At 37.1% G+C, this 20,276-nt stretch overlaps 1 protein-coding gene across 1 annotated transcript in view; it reads left to right on the plus strand.

Moving 5' to 3' along the window:
- The window catches only part of EIPR1 (EARP complex and GARP complex interacting protein 1), a 74,042-nt gene extending 55,359 nt beyond the window's left edge, over positions 1–18,683 (plus strand). Inside the window, exons 6-9 of the mRNA XM_071441410.1 lie at positions 856–992; positions 4,704–4,871; positions 6,105–6,272; positions 16,366–18,683. Of these exons, the coding sequence (XP_071297511.1) occupies positions 856–992; positions 4,704–4,871; positions 6,105–6,272; positions 16,366–16,540 (648 nt within the window). The 3' untranslated portion in view covers positions 16,541–18,683. The remainder of the gene's footprint in view (positions 1–855; positions 993–4,703; positions 4,872–6,104; positions 6,273–16,365) is intronic.
- Positions 18,684–20,276: the final 1,593 nt, after the last annotated feature.

Genomic DNA, 20,276 nt, shown 5'->3' on the forward strand with positions numbered 1-20,276 from the left:
GCTGTTTGTGTAGCTGCTTGAAATTTGTGTAAATTTTATATCTGATTAAATGCAAATATTTTGATGTTCCTCTTTAGCTATTAAACAGTTTCAGTAAGTGTTCAGAAGTAAAAGTAATTTGCAGTGTAGGCAGCTTTGATTTCCCCCATGTTCACATGAAATTGGGGGATAACTTGCTATACAACTTCCAAGAGAAAGTTGATTACTTTGGACCTTCTTTTCATTAACTGTGGAGATGCAGAGCTGCCTGCTCTAGGATGTGCAGGCCTGGTTTTGGAACTGAAACCTTTTTATCTCACAGATTGTACATTTGTAATCTAGTATCTACTGTTATTTTCACAAGCATGTATGTGGTGACATGGGCACCTGGGCCTTGGCTTCTTTATTTTTAAAAGCTGCTACATTTATCAAAAAGAGTCTTTGACACCATAATTCTGTTACTACAGATAAAATTTGGCATTTTGACATGGAAAAAAATCTTGTAAGACTGTTAATGAAGCTAAATGCACGTGTGTCTGTGTGTGTATGTGACAGCTACAAATCTGTGCAGTGTGCCCATATTGTCTCTCTACTGTTTCAACAATGATCTGAAACTTTTTAAGTTTATAGAAGAGTACAGTACTTGTAATAATTTGGCATATGTTACACTGCATAAGCCTTTTAAAAAAATAGTGATAGAAAATTAGCTCTAGCTTTTATTTGTTGTTTCTTTACTTTTTTTTTCCTTCAATCTTCAGATTTGGTAGTCTGTTGCACTTGGAGCAATAGGCTGTTGAACAGCTTTGTCTTCATTGCAACTAATTTCATTTTAGTGTTACATTTAGAAACATTGCCAGCTTTGTTTCATTATTTTAGCTGTCTAGTTCCACAGCCTTGGAAGGGAAAGGACAATTAAAATTTACTTCGGGCAGATGGAGTCCACACCACAATTGTACCCAGATTGCCACGGCCAACGATACCGCTGTCCGAGGCTGGGACACACGGAGCATGAGGTAAGGACAGCTTGCAGTCCTGTTCTCTAGAAAAGCAGTCTCCTTTGGAGGGAGATTTTTGCATTGCCACTAGCATAAGTTTTTTGTTTGAAATGATAAGTGGCAATCCTATAGCTTATAAAAGGAATAGAAAGGCTTGCATAGCTGATATAGTTACAATTTAACAAAGATTTTTCTCTGGTACTCCCCCTCAGCTTCAATTCTAACTTGTATATTGAGTTTTATTGAACCATGTACTAGTCTCACAAGGATTTGTTCAATACATAGGAATTACCTGAATGAAGCTGTTTTGTAATTCAACCTGAAAATGCTTCAACAACAGTCCTGACTATGCTATGAACTATATTCATAGCATTTAAAGGTGACTTTAATCTTTGAAGGCAATTCACAAGTTCACTCTTCACTTCTGATTTTAACAAAGTGTTCTATACTAGACTAATGATTGTAGCATACTGGTTGTAAGAAATCACTGAATCAATCAAAATCATAACCAAATAAAAGCTTTGAATATACCTAATAAGGCATTTCCCCCCCCTTCTTAGTTGTGATTTTGATAAGCAAATGAGTGATGTTGTGCACATCTGTTGCCATGACTACTAAAGCCTCTTCAAGCTTTTTTAAAAGTACACTTTATCCCCTTAGCACATAGTAATTTATCAGGAAACTGAGAAGACTGATGTCTTGTAATAACTTTTGTTGCTTTAAAGGGCGATGACTTTAAATTTAGTTCAGTGGTTCCTGCCAGCTCAGAGTTGCAGCAATAAATCCCTTATTTGCTAGTCTTTGTGGTTTTGCTGAAAAGATTTATTTAATGAAGGAAAGTTAAAAATACAATAATTAAAAGTCACTTCCTGTGAAGTGTTTGAAAATCATGTTCTTTGCCTTGTAGAATTAAATATAAAAATCTAAAATTACATAAAAATTTTGTGTAATGTGTATACTTAGATTTATTAAGATGCCTTATAAAGACAAGAGTGGAAAGAGAGGACAAAGGAGAAGGGGTTTTATTAATTTGCTTTTTTTTTGTAGTCCTATTTCTAGCATTTAGCATGCAGATCTTTAACCAAAGCCTGTGTTTTGAAGAAAGAATATTAAATATTGTAAAGTCTGCTTCATGCTCTGTCTCATTAGAAGAAGCATCTCTATCTTGCATTAAAGGAATTCTCTGAGTAACTTCTATGAAAGCTAGATTATCTGGATATTGTAGTCTGGATCCTCAGTGAAAGGTGTAGCTTGGTTAACAGAAGGAAATACCACTATTGTATTTACTTTAAGTAAAGCTCAGAATAAAAAAGTCCTAAAAACTGATTTGTCCTTAAACCAGTTTGATAACTAGGCTATGCCAAAGAGCTGTTTGCAATATACTCAAAAGTATGTACAATAGTAAGTCTCATCTTCATTTAGGCTGTAATATGTCTATTATGTGAATATTTTGTAATGATTAGTTGGGCTAGAAGTAGGAGTTTAAAGCCAGGGCAGTATAAACTGTAGCAGTATAAGAAGCATAAAAAGAAGGAGGAGGGAGGAATCAAGGGCAGAAAACTGTCCTACCAGCAAAGTGAAGAGAAATACTAGAGGCTGCTAGAGTAGCTGCTCCTGTAGAGTGTGGTTATGATAGCTGCAAGATAGAGGAAGCACATTCTTTTGGACATGGCAAACAAAGAAGGGGAGAGGAAAAAAAAATGATTGTCAGGAAGAGTCCTAGACCAGACTAAGAAGCAGTCTTAATCAGAGAAGAGCTTGTGAAGCAGAGAAGACAGACACTAGGCTGATTGGATTTAGAGAGAGAACTTTATCAGGAAAATTCAGACTCCAAGTCTAAATTCTAAATAATATGTAAGAAGAATAATATGAGCCAATAGCTGGAGAAAATGTTCACGTGGTCTGGCATTAATCTTATAATGCAAGTGGGAAATTTGTGTATGTATTATTGCTGTAGGTAGGGTGAAAAGTGATGAAAAGAATACTCATATTTGGGGAGGAAATGGATCAAATGGTCAGAATAATAGTTAAGTTGGGATAAAGTCTTTCATGGTGAATAGTCCTGAATATACAATGGACAGTATTTTTAAGCCCTTACACACAGGTCTAAGCAATGCAAGAAAAAAGTGAAAGGTGCAGTGATGTCACAGACATCTTTTATGAAAAATCCTTTCCTTAGGATTTTTCCTCCTGAGAAGCTGAGAGGCCTCAAGAACAAAATGTAAACAATGGCTGTCTGCTGCTGTGGAATGCAACAGGTGGATCTTTGATTTGGCCCATCTTGGTTGTTTCTAATGAATGGCCAATCACAGTCAGCTGGCTTGGACAGAGAGTCTGAGTCACAAGCCTTTGTTATCATTCTTTCCTGCTCTATTCTTAGCTAGCCTTCTGATGAAATCCTTTCTTCTATTCTTTTAGTATAGTTTTAATATAATATATATCATAAAATAATAAATCAAGCCTTCTGAAACATGGAGTCAAATCCTCATCTCTTTCCTTATTGAAGAACCCCTGTGAACACCGTCACAGTGCAGTGAAGAAGGAAAGATGTGTTTCACCACAGCAAGCATGCTTGAGACTTAGTATTTTTGCCATATACATATTCTAAAAAACTAAGTGGAAGCTTGAATTCCACTCCTAGAATACTTAGTAGAAAGTATACCTGAATGATATCCTTAGCCTCTCAAACTCTAAGGAGAGTGTTGATGCTAGATATCTTTGTAATTTCACTGGTGACAGCCAGAACTGTCAAGACAGGGCTTAGTACAGGCCTGATAACTTTCAATCTCTCCTTCTGGGGCAATTTTGCTTTGTATTCATAGTTAGGTATTAACAGCAAGAGACTATCTGATCATGACAGAAGACCATAAGTATATGTAGTTTTCACAAGAAATAGGAAGTTTTGGTCAATATGTTTACTGAAGTGAAACATTTTTCATTTAAAGAAAAACAAAAAGCTCATCAAGTGTTGAAAAGTTCCAGTGAAGATTGTAGGAGATGGTCAAGTCTAAGCAGAACTTTAGATGATATATTGGTGGCCTGGAGAAAACTGGTCATACCATTGTGGAAACAGGAAAAATCAGACAACCCACAAGTTTAAGAGGCAAGGTAGGGATACAAACTGATGGCACATGATGTTTTGAATAGATATGCTAGGTTGTTAGCAGTACTACAGATGTTTTCTAAAGTGATCCAGATGGATGAGGTTGTGTCTGGCTGGGTAGTTTAAGGGCCACAGGTAAATTAGTGATAAATGCAAGAGTTCAAGAAGGTAAATTCAGTACAGAGCAGTAATAAAAAGCTGTTATTATATCTGTTGCAGCCTTTGCATCTCAGCTTTTCCTACTGAAGTAGATGTCATAAATAGGGAATTAGTATAACTACTTAGGGGTGAAGAAGTTCTTACCTGAAACTGTTGTGGTTTAGTAGCAGACATTTATAAATTTGTTACAGAGCTGTGATAGAATCATCTGGAACTACTATTTCCTTTTAACTTCAGATGATCCTAATAGAAACAAACATGGAAGGAACTAAGAGTCAAAGCAAGCTGAGAAATCTATACAAGTCACTGTTGTTAACAACTGGGAATTCCCTAAACTCTGCAATAGCAATGGGAACTCTAGGTCTGTGGGTGCTCAGGGGATTATGCAAGTTTCCAGGGAAACAGATTTCTGTAGGTGGAGTGCAGTCAGCTTTTATAGACCATTTAATTTTTTTAATGTTTTACAGGCAGATATATTGTATAGAAAATGCACACGGGCAGCTGGTACGAGACCTGGACTTCAATCCCAATAAACAGTACTACCTGGCTAGCTGTGGAGATGACTGCAAGGTGAAATTCTGGGACACAAGAAATGTCACAGAACCAGTGAAGACACTAGAGGAGCATTCCCACTGGTAGAACAAATTATCTGCATGCTGTTTTGTGGGTGGATGGCTTATATCATTTATTCAGCTAATTATTTTATCGTTTAGGAGCAATGCAAACTTAACTATGTTTGTGCAATTGTGCATAATCATTTTTTTGCACAGAGGAAAAGTTTCAGCATGTCAGTGTTCCTTGTGCAATTGTAAATTAGGAGTTTAGACAACATTAGTCTAATTGGCAAGGAACTGTTGTTAGTATTGTTGGGAGATGGGTACACCTTTGAGAAGCACAGCACAGAACTTGGCCCGTGGGGCTCAGCTGGGACACAGGTGTGCCTTCCCAAATGGAGCCTGATGGGCTGCACCTGATGTGCAGTAATAAAGCAGCTGCCATCCATCCTTCTGTTGTCACATGGTTGAAATGTTCAGTAATGCAGCTCAACTTTTTTTATGTATTCACAGTCCTTAAGTCAGAATATGCAAGTGAATAATTTTATTCTCTGAAATAACATTTAGAGCCAGTATCTACTGCACTGGCCTGTGGCTGGAGTAAGGAGAGAATCTTGCCTGATAATTTCAGTGCTTAAGAAAAGATGAATTATTCATATTTTATAAAATTTGGGTTAGAGTTATTCTTGCAAAATAGATCCAGTCCTTAAAGCTACTTCAAGGGAAATGAAGATGGGAATTAACAGAAACATTATTTATACTTTTTTTCTTCAGTATATTCAAAGAAAAAGAATAAAACAACAATCATAAGACATTTGGTATTAACTTGATATGTAAAATGTAAAAATTGAAGAGAAATATAGTCCTGCATTTGTTTTAGGATCTATTTTAAACTTCACTGTAAGAATGTTGTGAGTTTTTTGTTTAAAAGGCTATTTTTAATACATATTTTGCTTTAGGGAAATTTTTGTATTCAGGACTTAAGTACTTATCTGGCTTACTCAACAATGAATTGGCATGTACCCTCAAGGAATGATACCATTGAATGGTGTGATTTGGTTTTGTTTTGTTTTCTTTTTTTTTTTTAATTGTTGAATTTTAAAGATGCCTCATAGAAAAGAGGTGACATGGAAGCTTAAAAGTCTAATGAAGATGGCAAGAAAAATGGTCTTTGGAATGAGGCATGTTACTTGTATGCATATTTAAAACATTGAAAAGATGAATTTTTAGTGCTGCTCTTAAAAAAATTGCTTAACAGTGATGCACTACCTACTATGAATAGTCTCTCATTCTGTCTGATTTTAACTTTTTTAGGGTCTGGAATGTCAGATACAATCATTCTCATGATCAGCTGATCCTTACAGGAAGCAGTGATAGCAGAGTTATCCTGTCTAATATGGTATCAATTTCTTCTGAACCTTTTGGCCATATGGTAGATGATGATGAACTCAGTGACCAGGAGGACCAGCATCAAGAAGAGAAGTATGAAGTTTCCTGACTTTTATGTAGATGCTTATAATTTGTTGTTTCATTGTAATAGTTTACATGCTATTTTTTTTTGCTGACTAGGATTTTTGTGTACAGGCCTTTCAGGTAAGTAGTTAGAATTCCCACTTTGTTCTTTATTCAGTCTTGAGTGGAATACACTCTTTAAATCTGATTGGCATGGTCACTCCACATTCACTGGTAGGAAGGGAATGGTGATGCTGGGGATCAGTCCTAAAGTCCACTGGGTTGGTGAAAAGATTCACTTTAAGGGACCTCTGTTTCAAGTCAAGCATGTAGAATAATCTGGGTTAAGTTGCAATTTGAAAATATGCTTTTGTATTTTCTGTGTATGTGTTAGGACCTTTGGGAAATGTTACCAGTCTAATGATGAGCTTCTGCATAGGCAGAAGAAATGAAGTATAAACACATTATTATTTTTTTTTAATTTTGCTCTTAATATCTCTGACTGCTCTGGAACCAGTAACTCATCAGACCTAGATCAAGCAAACCAGAAGCTTGGTTTCAACACTCTTGGTAGAGAATAGTGCATGGTATTGGCAAATGTGGTAAACCCATCCATTTGGTTTGTATGGAATCAAATATTTTCCTTGTGAATTTTGTAGGGATTTAGTAATTTAGGGATTTAGGGGTTTTAGTAAATTAACTGTATCTATGTGCATATAGGAAGTTCTGTAGATTGAGGTTGGGTCGAGGCTAATTTTGTGACTAGCTTTCATGGTGATCTTCAGCAAACTCCTCCTTCCTACAAAGTGAATCACAGAATTATAGAATGAATTAGATTGGAAAAGACCTCTGAGATCAGAGTCCAGCCTCTGACTGAACATTATTGTGTCAAGTAGACCCTGGCAATGACTGCCACCCTCAGTCTTTACTCAAACACCCCCAGGGATGGTGATTCCACTGCCTCTCTGGGCAGCCCATTCCAATTTCTAATCACCCTTTCTGCGAAGAAATTTCTCTAAATGTGCAACCTAAACCTCACCTGGTATAGCTCGAGGCTGTGTCCTCTCCTGTCACTTGTTGCATGGAAGAAGAGACTGACCCCCAGCTGGCTACAATATCCTGTTAGGCAGTTGTAGAGGGCAGTAAGGTCACCCCTGAGCCTCCTGCAGACTAAGCAACCCCAGCTCCCTCAACCCCTCCTCATATGATTTACTCATTAGACCCTTCACCAGCTCCATTGCCCTCTTCTGGACAGCTCTACTAAGCTGTCTGCAATGACACAGGCAGATTAACTCCTGAATGATCTTTTAACATAAAGAATAGTCAGATGTGATAAGGAAATTACAAAAAAGGTCCCCTAGTTATTCAGCTGTGTTTGGTAGATGTTTCAGCTAAATTTCTTAAAGTTTAGGTTACTTCTCTAGTTGCATTTTTACGGTTGCTCTTGAACCTTAATTTTATTAATACATATGCAGTTTTACTCCAAATAGTTTTGGTGTTTTGACTTCATTTAAACTATGGACCTGGGAACGATTATATTTTAATACTAAGTAAGAAAGTTACTCCATATATAGAAAAGGTTTATTTTAAATGTACCACATTTCATTAGAAGATTTTCTCCGTGTATTGTAAGTGCCTGAAAAATCAAGGAGTATCAAATTAAATACCTAAAAATTTGCTCACATCAGCAGTATATACTTTCTTTCTAGAATGTAACCAAGTTACAGTGTTTTAAATATAAAATCAAAGAATGGTTTGTGTTGGAAGGGATCTTAAAGATCACCTAGTTTCAACTCCCCTGCCATGGTCAGGGACATCTTTTGGTTCCTTACCTTTGGCTGGAGATTGCAATTTATTCTGTTCTGGATGGAAAACAAATAGCATTAATGGAAATGAGAAAGAGACCACATTTTTTTAATGTGGTGGGAATGCATTAAAAATATCACAAGTAAATAGCATTCTGACAGACATTGTGCAGTATGGAATGCTGAACTTCTGTGGATTTTAGACTGTATAGGTTGCCTCATTAAAACATGAGTCAGTGTTCTAGAATATGAATTTTTTAATCCAAGATCATCCAGTGCAATACAACAAATATAATGCATCTTTTCCCATGGCTGTGGGGTGGATGTAAACCACATCATGAAGGACTTGTATAGTAATGATGTAGAGTCCTTGCCTGTTCCTGGAGGCTACAAGAGTATCAATTCTGCATTTGCTTTTTAAATATGTGCTTTTCAACTGCTCACCTGTTTTTTATAAAACATGGGAAAGCACATTAGCTTTTGTAACCTTTGCTTGGTACTGTGAAAGTCTTGTTTTAGGCTCCCTCTTCTGCCCCCTTGTTATGAGTTGAGTCAGAAGGATGTTTGCAAGCTGCTGCAGCCTTGAACTGTTGCCAAATATATGTCTGTTTAGTTCTGAGTGCACAAATGAAGTAGGGCGTAACAGCTGTTGGGAATACTTCTTGTTAGTCAACCACTAGTGCCAAATATTTCAGCTCTGATACCCTCCTGGAGACCTCTGTGAAGAGTCTGTTACACCATTCCATGGGTACTGTCTTTTGTAAAATACAGGTTTTCACTCCATGGTTTACTGAGGGAGGGGTGTATTTGTTTTGGTGTTTTCTGTTTTTGTTTTTGTTTTGGCTTTTTTTTTGTGGTTTTTTTTTCTTTGGTTTTTGGGGTTTTTTTGTTTTTTGTTTTTTGTTTTTTTTTATTTTTTTGCTTAGGTATATTCTAGACTTTCTGGAAAGTGTTATAGTCTCACAAGGTTCATTTATCCTGTTTTGGAGAACATCTGATATGTTGTTAAACAGCATACAAATACTGATAATTAGAATGTCTTTTTCAGGTGTATCTTGAAATACACCAGGAAGAGCCTGTATTTGTACAACTTATGTCTCTAGCCAGTCCCCCTCAGACTGAGTACTGTATCTCTCTCGGAAAGTTAAAATATCAAGTGGAAAGAAAGAAAAAGACTCTTTCTGCATTTTATTTTCCTGAACAGAATCACTTGTGAAAATCGTCCTTGGAATACATATAAAAATGATAAGTATGTGTCAGTTTTATTTTCAAAGGTTTATTGTTTTTTCTACTTAGTAAAGTCCCCATATTTTGAAAACATTGCACAGTTAGAACTGTTTCTTGAGATCTTTAAGCCATGTTAATTCTTGATATCTTTTAGAGTAAATTTCCTTATTTGTACTTTATTTCTTGGTTGGAGACAAAAACGAATAGTACGTCACTTTAACCCTTCCTTGTTCAACCATGTAGAGCTATGCATGAGTCTACCCACTCAATAATTCTTGCCAGATTTACTGCTGTAGTTGCCTGGTTTTAAGGTTCCCAACTGAAAATAATTATTTGGAGAGAAATTTTTTCAAAAGAAAAGAATTCAAGTTCATTTCATAATGAGTAGACAAACTAAAAGATAGTTTGAATTGTCTTATGAAGATTCTTCATAAGAATTTCTTCTTAGTGTGTTCTTCCTTCAGTGTTTGTCTGTTGACATCTTGGGCCTGTCTGCTCCCATCTTAAAGACCAGAACATGCTTGAATGAGTAATATAACTAGGATTGTTGCATGAAGATCTATCTCTTGCTGAAATCAAGTGACTACTGGTTCCTCTTAACTGCTGGTTTAGATCAGACTCTAAGTCAAGTCTGTCTTTTCCCTACTGTTTAACTGCTGCTGTTGTTTCTCTCATCAGTCAAAAAAGGTAAGAGCAGGCAGCTTCCCTGTGTCATGTCAAAGGTCTTCCTAGCATGTATCATGTGTCTCATAGTAGTCAGGAGGAAAAATAATAGAAAAAGGAAAAGGAGATGTACTTCCCCTGGATATGTTGCTAGCCCCTGACTATTTGCAGTTCAGGGACATTTACTGCCTTCTGAATAATCTTTGGGGACTTCTGATTCTTCCATGTATGCTTTTCCTTTGCTATCAGCCATATTCTTATCTGCTCTCACTAACTGTGTTTTTGTTTATTCTAAAACGTGCCAGCTGTGCTTGCATGGTTTTTGTGAAATTTGTCAACTGTATTTGTTTTCTTTCACTGAATTAAGAAAGGCTTCAGTGCTCTCTGCATGGGAAGCACAAAACCACTGTTGAAAATAGGTAGTCTAAGAAGAGGCTGGAGTTGTCCACAGAGAAGAGCTACAGGCATGTGGCCAAAGGACAGCTATGCTATATTCTGGTCAAGTCCCCAGTCTGGATTATTTAAAGCGCAGTTCAAATATGGGGGGAAAAACCCCACAACTGAGAATGAAGTGCTGTACTAGTTCAGTTTCTAGCACCTTGATCCAAAGGTAGAAAAAAGTGTACAAAATAAATGAAAATAGCACAGATGAGGGTGAGTACAACTTGGGTTCATTTAGGTTTCATCCCCAAATGCCTGGATAAGAACATGAGGAGTGATTTTCAATGCCTAAGTTTGAACAAAACTTTCAAAACATGGAATCATTCCACATCTGTGGATGCAATTGCTTGTCAGGCTTCTCGTTGACCTCCTTTAGTGGCTTTGCACTCTGTTGTTGCAAGAACTTTCTCCCTGCAACACTGAGCTAGCTTGAGTCCTAAATCTCCTGAAGGTTACTGTCAGCTCCCTGTTAGATACTAGGAGAGCATTGGGAACTGTCTTCCTCCTAATGGAGGTAGTGATTGTCTTATATCCTTCCTTTAGTCTTTGGTCATCCAAAATCCTGATGTTAGTGAGTGAGTCTGTATGTTACTGTATTAAATTATTCTGATAGTCATTTAAACTCTACATTGCTCTTTCTAACAATAAAAGAAAGCTACTAGGTTCTTGTAGTTTAGTGTGACCATCTTTACTTGCCAATCAGGATTCCTTTTCTTCAGTTACTCCAATATGTTTGTTTGCCTTATAGGTTTAAATTATACACTGTGTAGGTCTCTGTTTGGTATGCTGGTGATACACAGCATGAGAAGAATATTTGGAGTCATAGGAGCACCAGCAGCAAGGTACATGCTGTGTCTAGAGCAGTGTTTTTGTTCTTCATGAGTTCTGTAGCCAGAACTTTGTGACAAGGCTCAACTGGTAATGGAGGACTTACTCTTAAAGAGAAAAAACTTATTCTGTATCCTCCATAACAATGAAAATATTTATATAGTCAATAACATTTTGAGTTTATATATCAGTCCTGTAAAGGAAGCCATCCTAAAACTTTAATTTTGCAGTTTAAGCTACCAGTTCCTTTAGTTTTCTATGGGATTTACAGGCTTTAAGATGTTTGCTGTTTTCACTGGCAGAACTGATTACTAAGGTCAGGATGCTGCCTTCTCACTTATGTTACATTTTTTGATGATATGTTCTAAAATAATGATAATCTTTGTTATCCTTTGAAGATTGTAGCAGAAAATACAGTTTTAGTGTTTTTCCTGAAGGCTTATGTTTCCATCTTTTTTGTCATAGATGTTAGCCATAATGTCCTTAAATACAAACAAAAGATCTAACAAAGCACTTCTCAATATTTTATATTTAATGCTGAGAGATGTAAAAGATTAGTTCTTCCTGTACAGAGTATCTCACTGGAGATCATGAAGTTTTTAATGGGATGTTATGTGTGGGAACATCTTCAGCTATTGGAATGGACCAGAGAGAAAATGGTGGTGGTCACCCTCTCTGTAGAAAGAGACTTTCTTCAAAATTCTATCTAAAGAAGTTGGTGATATCCACTTTTCATGATAGAAATGGAGTTTAGAGATTTTTGAATAAATAATGTGGTTTCACAATATTACATATGAGCTGTGCAATCTAACGTAGCACCTTTGTATGTGCATCTGTGACTCCAGGAGAGAGATTTGTCAGCGTTGATCTTTTGAAAAGTATTTGCCAAACGTGCTGAGGCAGGCTTTCAGGATATTTTCACACAGCTGTCAGCAGTGTTAAATTTGATGCTATTTTGCTTTTGATATTAATGTCTTGGAGAAACCTGAAGCCACAGGATTATGCTATGGAATCAACCAAGAGACCTAATTAATTAAAACAGGTTAAATAGTTTCTCTTTTGGGGAATGCCAGGATTCAGGACTACTTTGTTGGGTGTGTAAGAAGCTGAGCAAAATGTAGTGCAGCAGCACTTTTCAGTTCCAGGACTCTTTTCTTTAAAAGCTTCTGGTTTTCCTGTAGTATTTCTTTCTTTAACCCTCATCAGCAAGTATACCTTCCTTAACTTATTTTTCATATTAGGACATTATGAAACCTGTTACATAAAAATATGCTTTTCCTGTTTTACTGGGGAAGCAATTCAGAAAGCTCTTTTTTTGAATAAAAAAAAATTATGATGTTTGGAATAGTATGAATGGCCAATTATTATCTATTAAAAATGTGTTCAAGAATAAGTATACTTGAACTCAGGCTTTTTAAAAGGCAGGTAGTGTGTTGTCTAATCTTACCAGAAACAATTTTCTCTTGAAGTCAAAAGGAAAGTGCATCCATGGGCTTAAACTAGAATCCAGTGCTATGCTTTTCAGGATTCATTTTTGGATGCTGCAGCATATGCTGCTGCTCTATTGATTCCTTTCCATTTCATAGTGGTTTTTAGATTAAAGAGGATTTAATTTTGACTGTGATAAGGAATTAATGATTTTTGCTGACTGAAAACCATATTTTATTGAACACTGTGGTGACAAAACAGAATTGCAAGCACTGCAAACTTAAGTGGTTGTTACCATGAGAAGTAATTGGAAATAACAGCTTTCTACATGAAAACAATTATCCAAGGCTGAACAAGCTTCTTTCTTGAATCTGTAACACAATTAACCTCAAAGTTATCTAGTAAAATAAAAGCTTCTCTCCTTTCATAGAAGCTGGTTGGGGTCATGCTGTTTGAATAAGACTACAGAGAAAACACAGTCCATTTTCAGCTCTGTGTGGCACATGTCTGAAATTTATGCATGATGTAGGTAGAGACTGCACATCTCATACTACGATTTCTTGGTGGCAAAGGGAATGTGGTGCATTTTTTTGTCAGTTGATGCAGTGCAAGAACATATAGAAGAAAAGCTATTTTAGTCTGGTCAGAATAAAATCTTCAAAACAGATAGGAAAGTAAGAAACTAAAGAAACATTTTAAGAGTCAGGAAGATCTGGGGCAAGGAAGAAAATAGCTTACTAAGTTTGCCAGGTGTAACAAGGGATTACCAAGTATGCTATCAAATACAGTCACAGAATCACAGAATGAGCTGAGTTGGAAGGGACCCACAAGGCTCATTGAGTCCAACTGCTGGCCTTGCACAGCACCATCTCTCGATCATGGGATCAGTAGGCCAAGCACCTACATCTGTGGCACACTGGACTAGCTATATAGTGTGGCTGTCCATGTATACATAGCTGTTCTGTACACACATGCATGCTATATATACAGCTACATACAGCTGTTTTTATAGCCTGCAGCTTTTAAGCAAAAACAGATACCTCTGTGTTCTGGCAACCATGTGAATTATACCTATATTAAAGTAGCATAGAAGAAAGTTTATTTCATATCTGGTTTTGCACAGCTATTCTTCTTGTTAATCTAAGATGATTCTTTATTAAATAAATATGTGTAAAAGATGTGTAAAATTTTATTTGGGGTGCATAAATTGTTGTGTGACTCAGGAACAGAACAATTCTAAGTACCTAGATTAATATAGATACAAAAATAGTGTCCTCAGCCTATTCTTGGATTACAAAGAAAAGCAAACATAGCCAAAATTAGAGAAATCTGAGGTATTTTCTCAGAAATCTCTTAGCATCAGGTAAGAAAGTCTGCCTCTAAGAGATTCCTGTTGTGAGGAAAAAAAACTCATCACAAACAAGTCAGCTCCTTATATTGTTTTTGGGTTTGTTTTTTTTAAATCTTTTAGAACAGTCTTTCACATACATGAAATGAATTCTGCTTTTTATTCCACTAGCAGAATCCTTCTGGGCTCATTACCCATTGCATAATTGAAAAGCTAATCTATTTTCATTCATCGTGATTGTAAAGGATGCTCATGGACAATTTCTTTTGGATCTTCTGTATTGTGCCTGAGACACATGTTGGTTTGAGATGATTTTTTTCCATCCTGGTTGTCTTGTACAGTATCTAGCTCTTTTACACCAAGTGATCACTTCTATAAGGATTGTCTGATTCTCAATAACTGTTTCAAGGCTGTGCCATTGGCCTGAAGAACCACATTGGAATAGTATGCTTTCTTTTTCTGGGAAGGCACAAAATTTGCTTTTATACCAAAGAGGAAATTCAGTGTATAGACAATAATAAAACCCAGTTAAAAACTGTACTTATAAATGGAAATGCCAAACACAAATTCATCTACAGGCTTGTTTCCTGAACACTCATTCCCCTTATGACTCCTGTAAATTAATTTAGATGAGCTGTATTATTTAAATGAAACACTGAAACAACTGTGTGCATACAGAAAATAGTGTAATCTAGAAGCTTATTTGTCCTTGTTTATCCAGCCTTGGGTTAACTGCGATTCCTGGTTAGCTGAAAGTCGGTCGTGTCCCCTGACAGCCATGTGCAGTGTGCATTACTCCCCTGCTCATCCAGAGAGACAGCTGAAACCTTCAGAATAATGGAGTTGTGGGTAAGTGGGTGAGCACTGCACGAAGCACATTGCTGTCTGGGGACATGACCAACTTTCACTTAACCAGGCATGTCAGTTAGCAGGAAGTTAGAAAAACACGTTGCAGGAGATGAAGTGTCTGTATGTGTTCGTCAGCTCTCTGCTGTTAGTAGCTTTGTATCAAAGTTCATATTCAGGAGAACTGCAAAACAATTAACTGCAGTTAACCAGGGACTGGGCGTTAGTTGTGCTGTGACCTTTTTTGGTTAGTTGACCTTTAATGTAGCACAAGTAAATGGTAAAAATCCTTGAAAATACATATCTGAAGCTATTCTACAGTATGAGTCTGCTTTTGGTTTCTTCATTAAACTCAATTGAATTTTAATTGCAGTGTTAGATTCTCAGCTGGCTAGGTGGGGCAGCAATACCCTGCAGAAGATCCTACTGTGCTCCATCCAGGCTTTATGATTGCAGAACTGCATGCTTTCAGAGAGCAGCAGGAAAGGGCACAGGCAGCCAATAACAACACTTCATTTCTGTAGTAGCAGCATCTGTTTAAATGATTGAGTGATATTCACAAGGCTCTTTGGCTTTGCTTTCCATGAGGAGGGTTGCAGCTGTACTGCAAGGCTGTTTCTAGGAGGCAGAGAGCTGCCTCTGAAGGGCTGACTGATTCTTTTCAGACAGAGACAATTCTCTGTGGCTGAAAGGAGCTCTAAGGTCATCCTCTGAAAACTCCCCTACCCTGTAGCTACAGAATAATGTGCTGTAGTGGTGCTTTGAGAGGAGAGACTGGCCTTGGGAATGGAGGCAGGAGGGGCTGTGCTCAGTTAGCAGAGTACAATCAATGACTCTTGAGTACTTGATTTGGACTTCAGAGAGTTTCTTAAATCTCTTGAATATTTACAATGTAGAAGGCACTCTGTGTCTCTCCTATGGTGTAGGTGACCAGGAGCTTTACTGCTGCAGTGAGAGGTGGGGTATACAATAGTGGATGAGAATCTGGTGCTGATGTAACTCTAGCAATGGGAGATAAAAATCAGAGCGGTGGTTCCATCCACTTCCATAATTCTGGAGAGCATGGGATGTTTAGGGACTGCAACTTCTTACCCATCTACGTATCTCTAAGACTGTGTATTATTTTAAGAATTCATTTAACAATGAAGGGGGAGAAGATGGGATGTAACATGATGAGAGAAAAGATGTGTTTGCAAAGTTGTGCATTTAGATCATGCCATGTAGCTTACCTTGCTTTAGAGCGTGAGAGATGCTTAGTGTAGGTTCTGAGAAACAGGAAATGCACTGAAGTTTAGAGTAAGAGTTACTTTGTCCCTGTAAATGGGGTCTTTTGCACTGACTTGACTTTGCTGTCATGTAAAACATAAGTACATGTAAATGTAAGGTATAAAATATTCCCTTAGAACCTATTACTGCATTCTTATACTTTAAATGGGGTTTTATGTATCTTGATGTTAGTGACACTTAATATGGCCTTTGAAATCAAGTGTGTCCACAAATCCTTACCAATTTTTTTGGTGTTTGTTTTCCATTTTAGGATTAAAGAGCCCCTTCAGGACAGTGTAATAGCTACCTATGAAGAACATGAAGATAGCGTATATGCAGTGGAATGGTCCTCAGCAGACCCGTGGCTGTTTGCATCTTTAAGTTATGATGGGAGACTGGTTATTAACAGGGTTCCAAGAGCCCTTAAATATCATATACTGTTATAATTTGTTTGAGTTATTCTGGAGCTGTTAACTTGATGTACACAACTGGTAGGTATTGTTAAAGGGTTTTTTCAGGATCTGGTTTTTTTTAAGTATTAAAGTTACAATTTTGTTAGGAATATCTCTACTGATGTAGACTTGTAATTTTGTCTTTTATATTTGCCTTGAGAAACTATGATGCATTTTCTGAAGGCTGTGCTACCTAGATGATTGAGGGGTTAATCACTTTGTGAACTCTAAAGTTTCTGCTGATAATGGGTACATTCCATACTATTGCTTTATTACATCAGCTTTATGCAAATATGAGGTATTACAGAAATGTTATTATGCTGATACAAAACTGGGACACTGTAGGGTTCATGTAGCAGAAGCATGGATCTACTTGTTTTCAAGAATAATATTCTACATTTCTTGTACATGCAGCCTTCTGCTTTTAGCTAGGGCCATGTTCCACTAATTGTTCTGGCTATAAATACAGTTGGAAGTGGTCTTAAAAGGCTTTCTTAATACCATCTAATACTTTAAACACTTTTTCTCCCATTTTTGCATGTCTTCAGAAGGAATGTTTTTTGTGAAAGTGAAACCTTTGAAATATATTTTTCATTTGAGCCTTTTGGTAGTAGCAACAAAGTCAAATCCTGCAAATTGTGAACTAATTCTCAGTTCTCAGATATGTATTGTTCTGCAATTCTCAGATATGTATTGTTACTGGAAACAATATTAGTCTTTACCAAAATCTCTGATATACTCACATAACGTGTTATCCCATATTTATAGGGTAAGTTATGCTGTGAGGGACTCTGGAGCTATGCTACTGTTGACCTGAAAAATCTCTTTTAATATTTGTCTACTTAGACTTTCTTACCCTACTGGATCTGTGCCAATCTCCAGTATGCTGGCATAATGTAAAAGGCTTGCAGCTAAGCACAAAATATCCTTTACTGTATCCTACTTTTTGCTATAGGTGACCTAGACATTGGCTGCTATGTTGTTACAAATGCTGAGAACAGGCAGATGCTGCACTGTAGGAGAATAGGGAGGAAATTTCAAGCGTAGGTGGAAGGCATGGTGAAACATTCCTGTACATATTGACATCCTGTCTTCCCCTGGCAGAGCTTGCACTAAGATGAAGATTTGCTGCTTGCTCTTTGTGTACCCAGGCTAACTGTAATATTAATTATTCCCTGCTGCCTTTTCAACACTATTATTTCCCTTTAGCATCAGAACTTGGGTATGTGTGACAGTGTTGGTTGTAGTAGCATTGTGTAAGACTACTCTGAAGAAATGGCAATGAACATGTGATGGAAAGATCAATACCAAACTCTTCCAGTGATCCCTCCTGTCGCTATGGCAACTGTTGGTGTTAGTGGTGAGGGACAGCGTGCTGCTCACCTCTGCTTGTCCTTACCCACTCTTGGATCGAAGTGTCCAAATGTGATTTGTTGTGTCCACACAGCTGCTTCAGTGAGATCACGTTTGGAGAGCATGACTGACTGCTATAGGCCAAAACATCCAGAAAAGAGGACAGTTGAATTCCATTTCTGGCTTTCTTAAGGAGCTTATTTGGAAAAATTCATAGGAGTGAAGTAATCCAATTAAATCATCTGTACTATTGTTTGTATTTGTGTTAATGATGTTACCTATCTGCTCCAGAATGAATGCTTCATTGGAAATTCTGATTATCTGATTTTCTGCATTTATATTTTAAACTTGTGCTATTTCAAATCATTTCAATCTGTAATTAGGCATGAGCTATTCACCTGTATATTGTAAGAAGAGCTACATTTCCAAATCAATAGTACTTCAGTTGTCTGAACATCAAAATCCTTGGCTGGGCTGCTGCTTTTTATGTGGAGCTTTTCATCAGACACAAAATCTTGTTGGGTATCGTGTCTGTCCTGCCTGTGTGCCACCCTCCCCACCCACCCCTCTGGAAAAAAAAATGAAAAAACCTCTGCAGTATATCTTTGGTATACAGCAGAACTCCTTAAAGCTTTCTTCACATAAGCAATAAAGGTCTAATGAAACTTTGTCTGGCAGTGTGTATGGGTGGCAGTGTGAAGGTGATGGGGAAATTGCCTAACATCGTGTGGGATTTGACTTTGATTTTTAACATGTAATAAATGCAGGATAGATTTCAGGCTAATTTGTATGTGGCTGTATTCCCTTTAATACTGTAAGCTTATATGAACTGGAAAGCTCTGTAAACAAATAATATGAAGAAATCTTTTGTTTTAGTCTTGTTAAATGTGTGTATCACTCAGTAGGGAAGAAGAGAGTGGATGAACACTGGAAGGAAGGGTCTAGCAGGTCCAATTTGAATGAAAATGCATTACAGTAGAATCAGGAGAGTAGGAAGGGTCAATTTTTAATCATTTTCAGCTGTCTGTAAAGCAGGATCTGGGCTATGTGTACAGCACTGGCAGCAATATGGAAGTGACCTTCTGAAAAGGAAGGCTTTTGACAAGGTTTCATCCCAGGCTGTTGGAGCAAGCAAGCTGCTGTAGGATGAAAGGAAGGGTTCTAGGATGGTGAAACAACTGATTAAAAGGAAATAGGAAGCAGAAATAAATCATCACATTTTGTGGCAAAAAATTAATTACCAGGGAAGTCCACAAGGATCTGTGCTTAGGCATGTGCTTCACAGTGTGCTCATGACCTTTTGGAAAAAGGGCTGTAGAAAAATATGGCGAAGTTTGACTGTTCGGAGCAGTAAGGATGGCCAAAGAATTATGAAATGGCCTTAACTCATGGATGATAAAATGGTAGATGAAATTCGGTGCAGGAAATGTTAAGTAACTAATATGGGAGAAAAAAGTTATTTTATGTACTGTGGATTACCAATCTTGGGGGTTTTTTAGGTCTTTAAAACATCAGCTTAATAGAGGTCAAAATTTTAATTTAAATAAAATGTTGGGAATTACTAGCAAGCAAGTAAAGAAAATAACACATTGTTAATCCTCCCAAATAATTTATATTCATAAATCTTTGGTGTATGTGCATACTGTGTGTAGCTGTGGTTTTTTCCATCTTCAGCCCAATGTAGTAAAATGGAAGGATTTTAGATGGAGTGACAGGAATGAAGAATAGCATGCAACACCTGTATGAGAATAACTAAATAGACTGAAAGGCAGATGGTTGAGACAGAATGATAAAAGTCCATAAAATCAAAAGTGGCAGAGGGAGAGGATGAATAGGGAGTGATTGTTCACTGTCTCTCCTGATACCAGAACTAGAGGTTATTGAATGTATGGTGGCTCAAAGCATATGAAATAAAGTGGTCTTCACAGGCATGAAGGTGAGCTATGGCACTTGCCTTTAACAACTCTTTCCCCCAGAAAAAAAAAAAAATAAAATACTTGCACAAAGAAAAAAATATCATTAATGTTAAAGTTTACATGACTTGGAAGTAAATGAAACAGTACTGGAAAGATGAAGCCAATAAAGGTTGCTAAGTGTAATGTCAGCATCCCTGGCTTAGCAAAATCCTTTTGAACCATCAGTTGGTGGACACTACAGAGAGTACTGGCAGAGAATCCCTATGTGGTTGTCCAGTCTTAAATTAACTTCCTGGACATCTGCTATTTACCAGAAAAGGTCAAAAATGGAAATTAAAAATAATAACTTAGTCTTTAAAGTTTTGTGTCTAGAGCTAAGACAGCACATTGCTCCTGTGTGTTTCTTTGCATGTTTGTTTCGGTATATTTACTTTTATTGTGAGTTGTGTTATAGGGGATTT

Source organism: Agelaius tricolor, unplaced genomic scaffold (assembly GCF_023055355.1).
Source record: "Agelaius tricolor isolate 1412-34295 unplaced genomic scaffold, bAgeTri1.0.p SCAF_1, whole genome shotgun sequence".
In the NCBI taxonomy this organism is placed as follows: Eukaryota; Metazoa; Chordata; class Aves; order Passeriformes; family Icteridae; genus Agelaius; species Agelaius tricolor.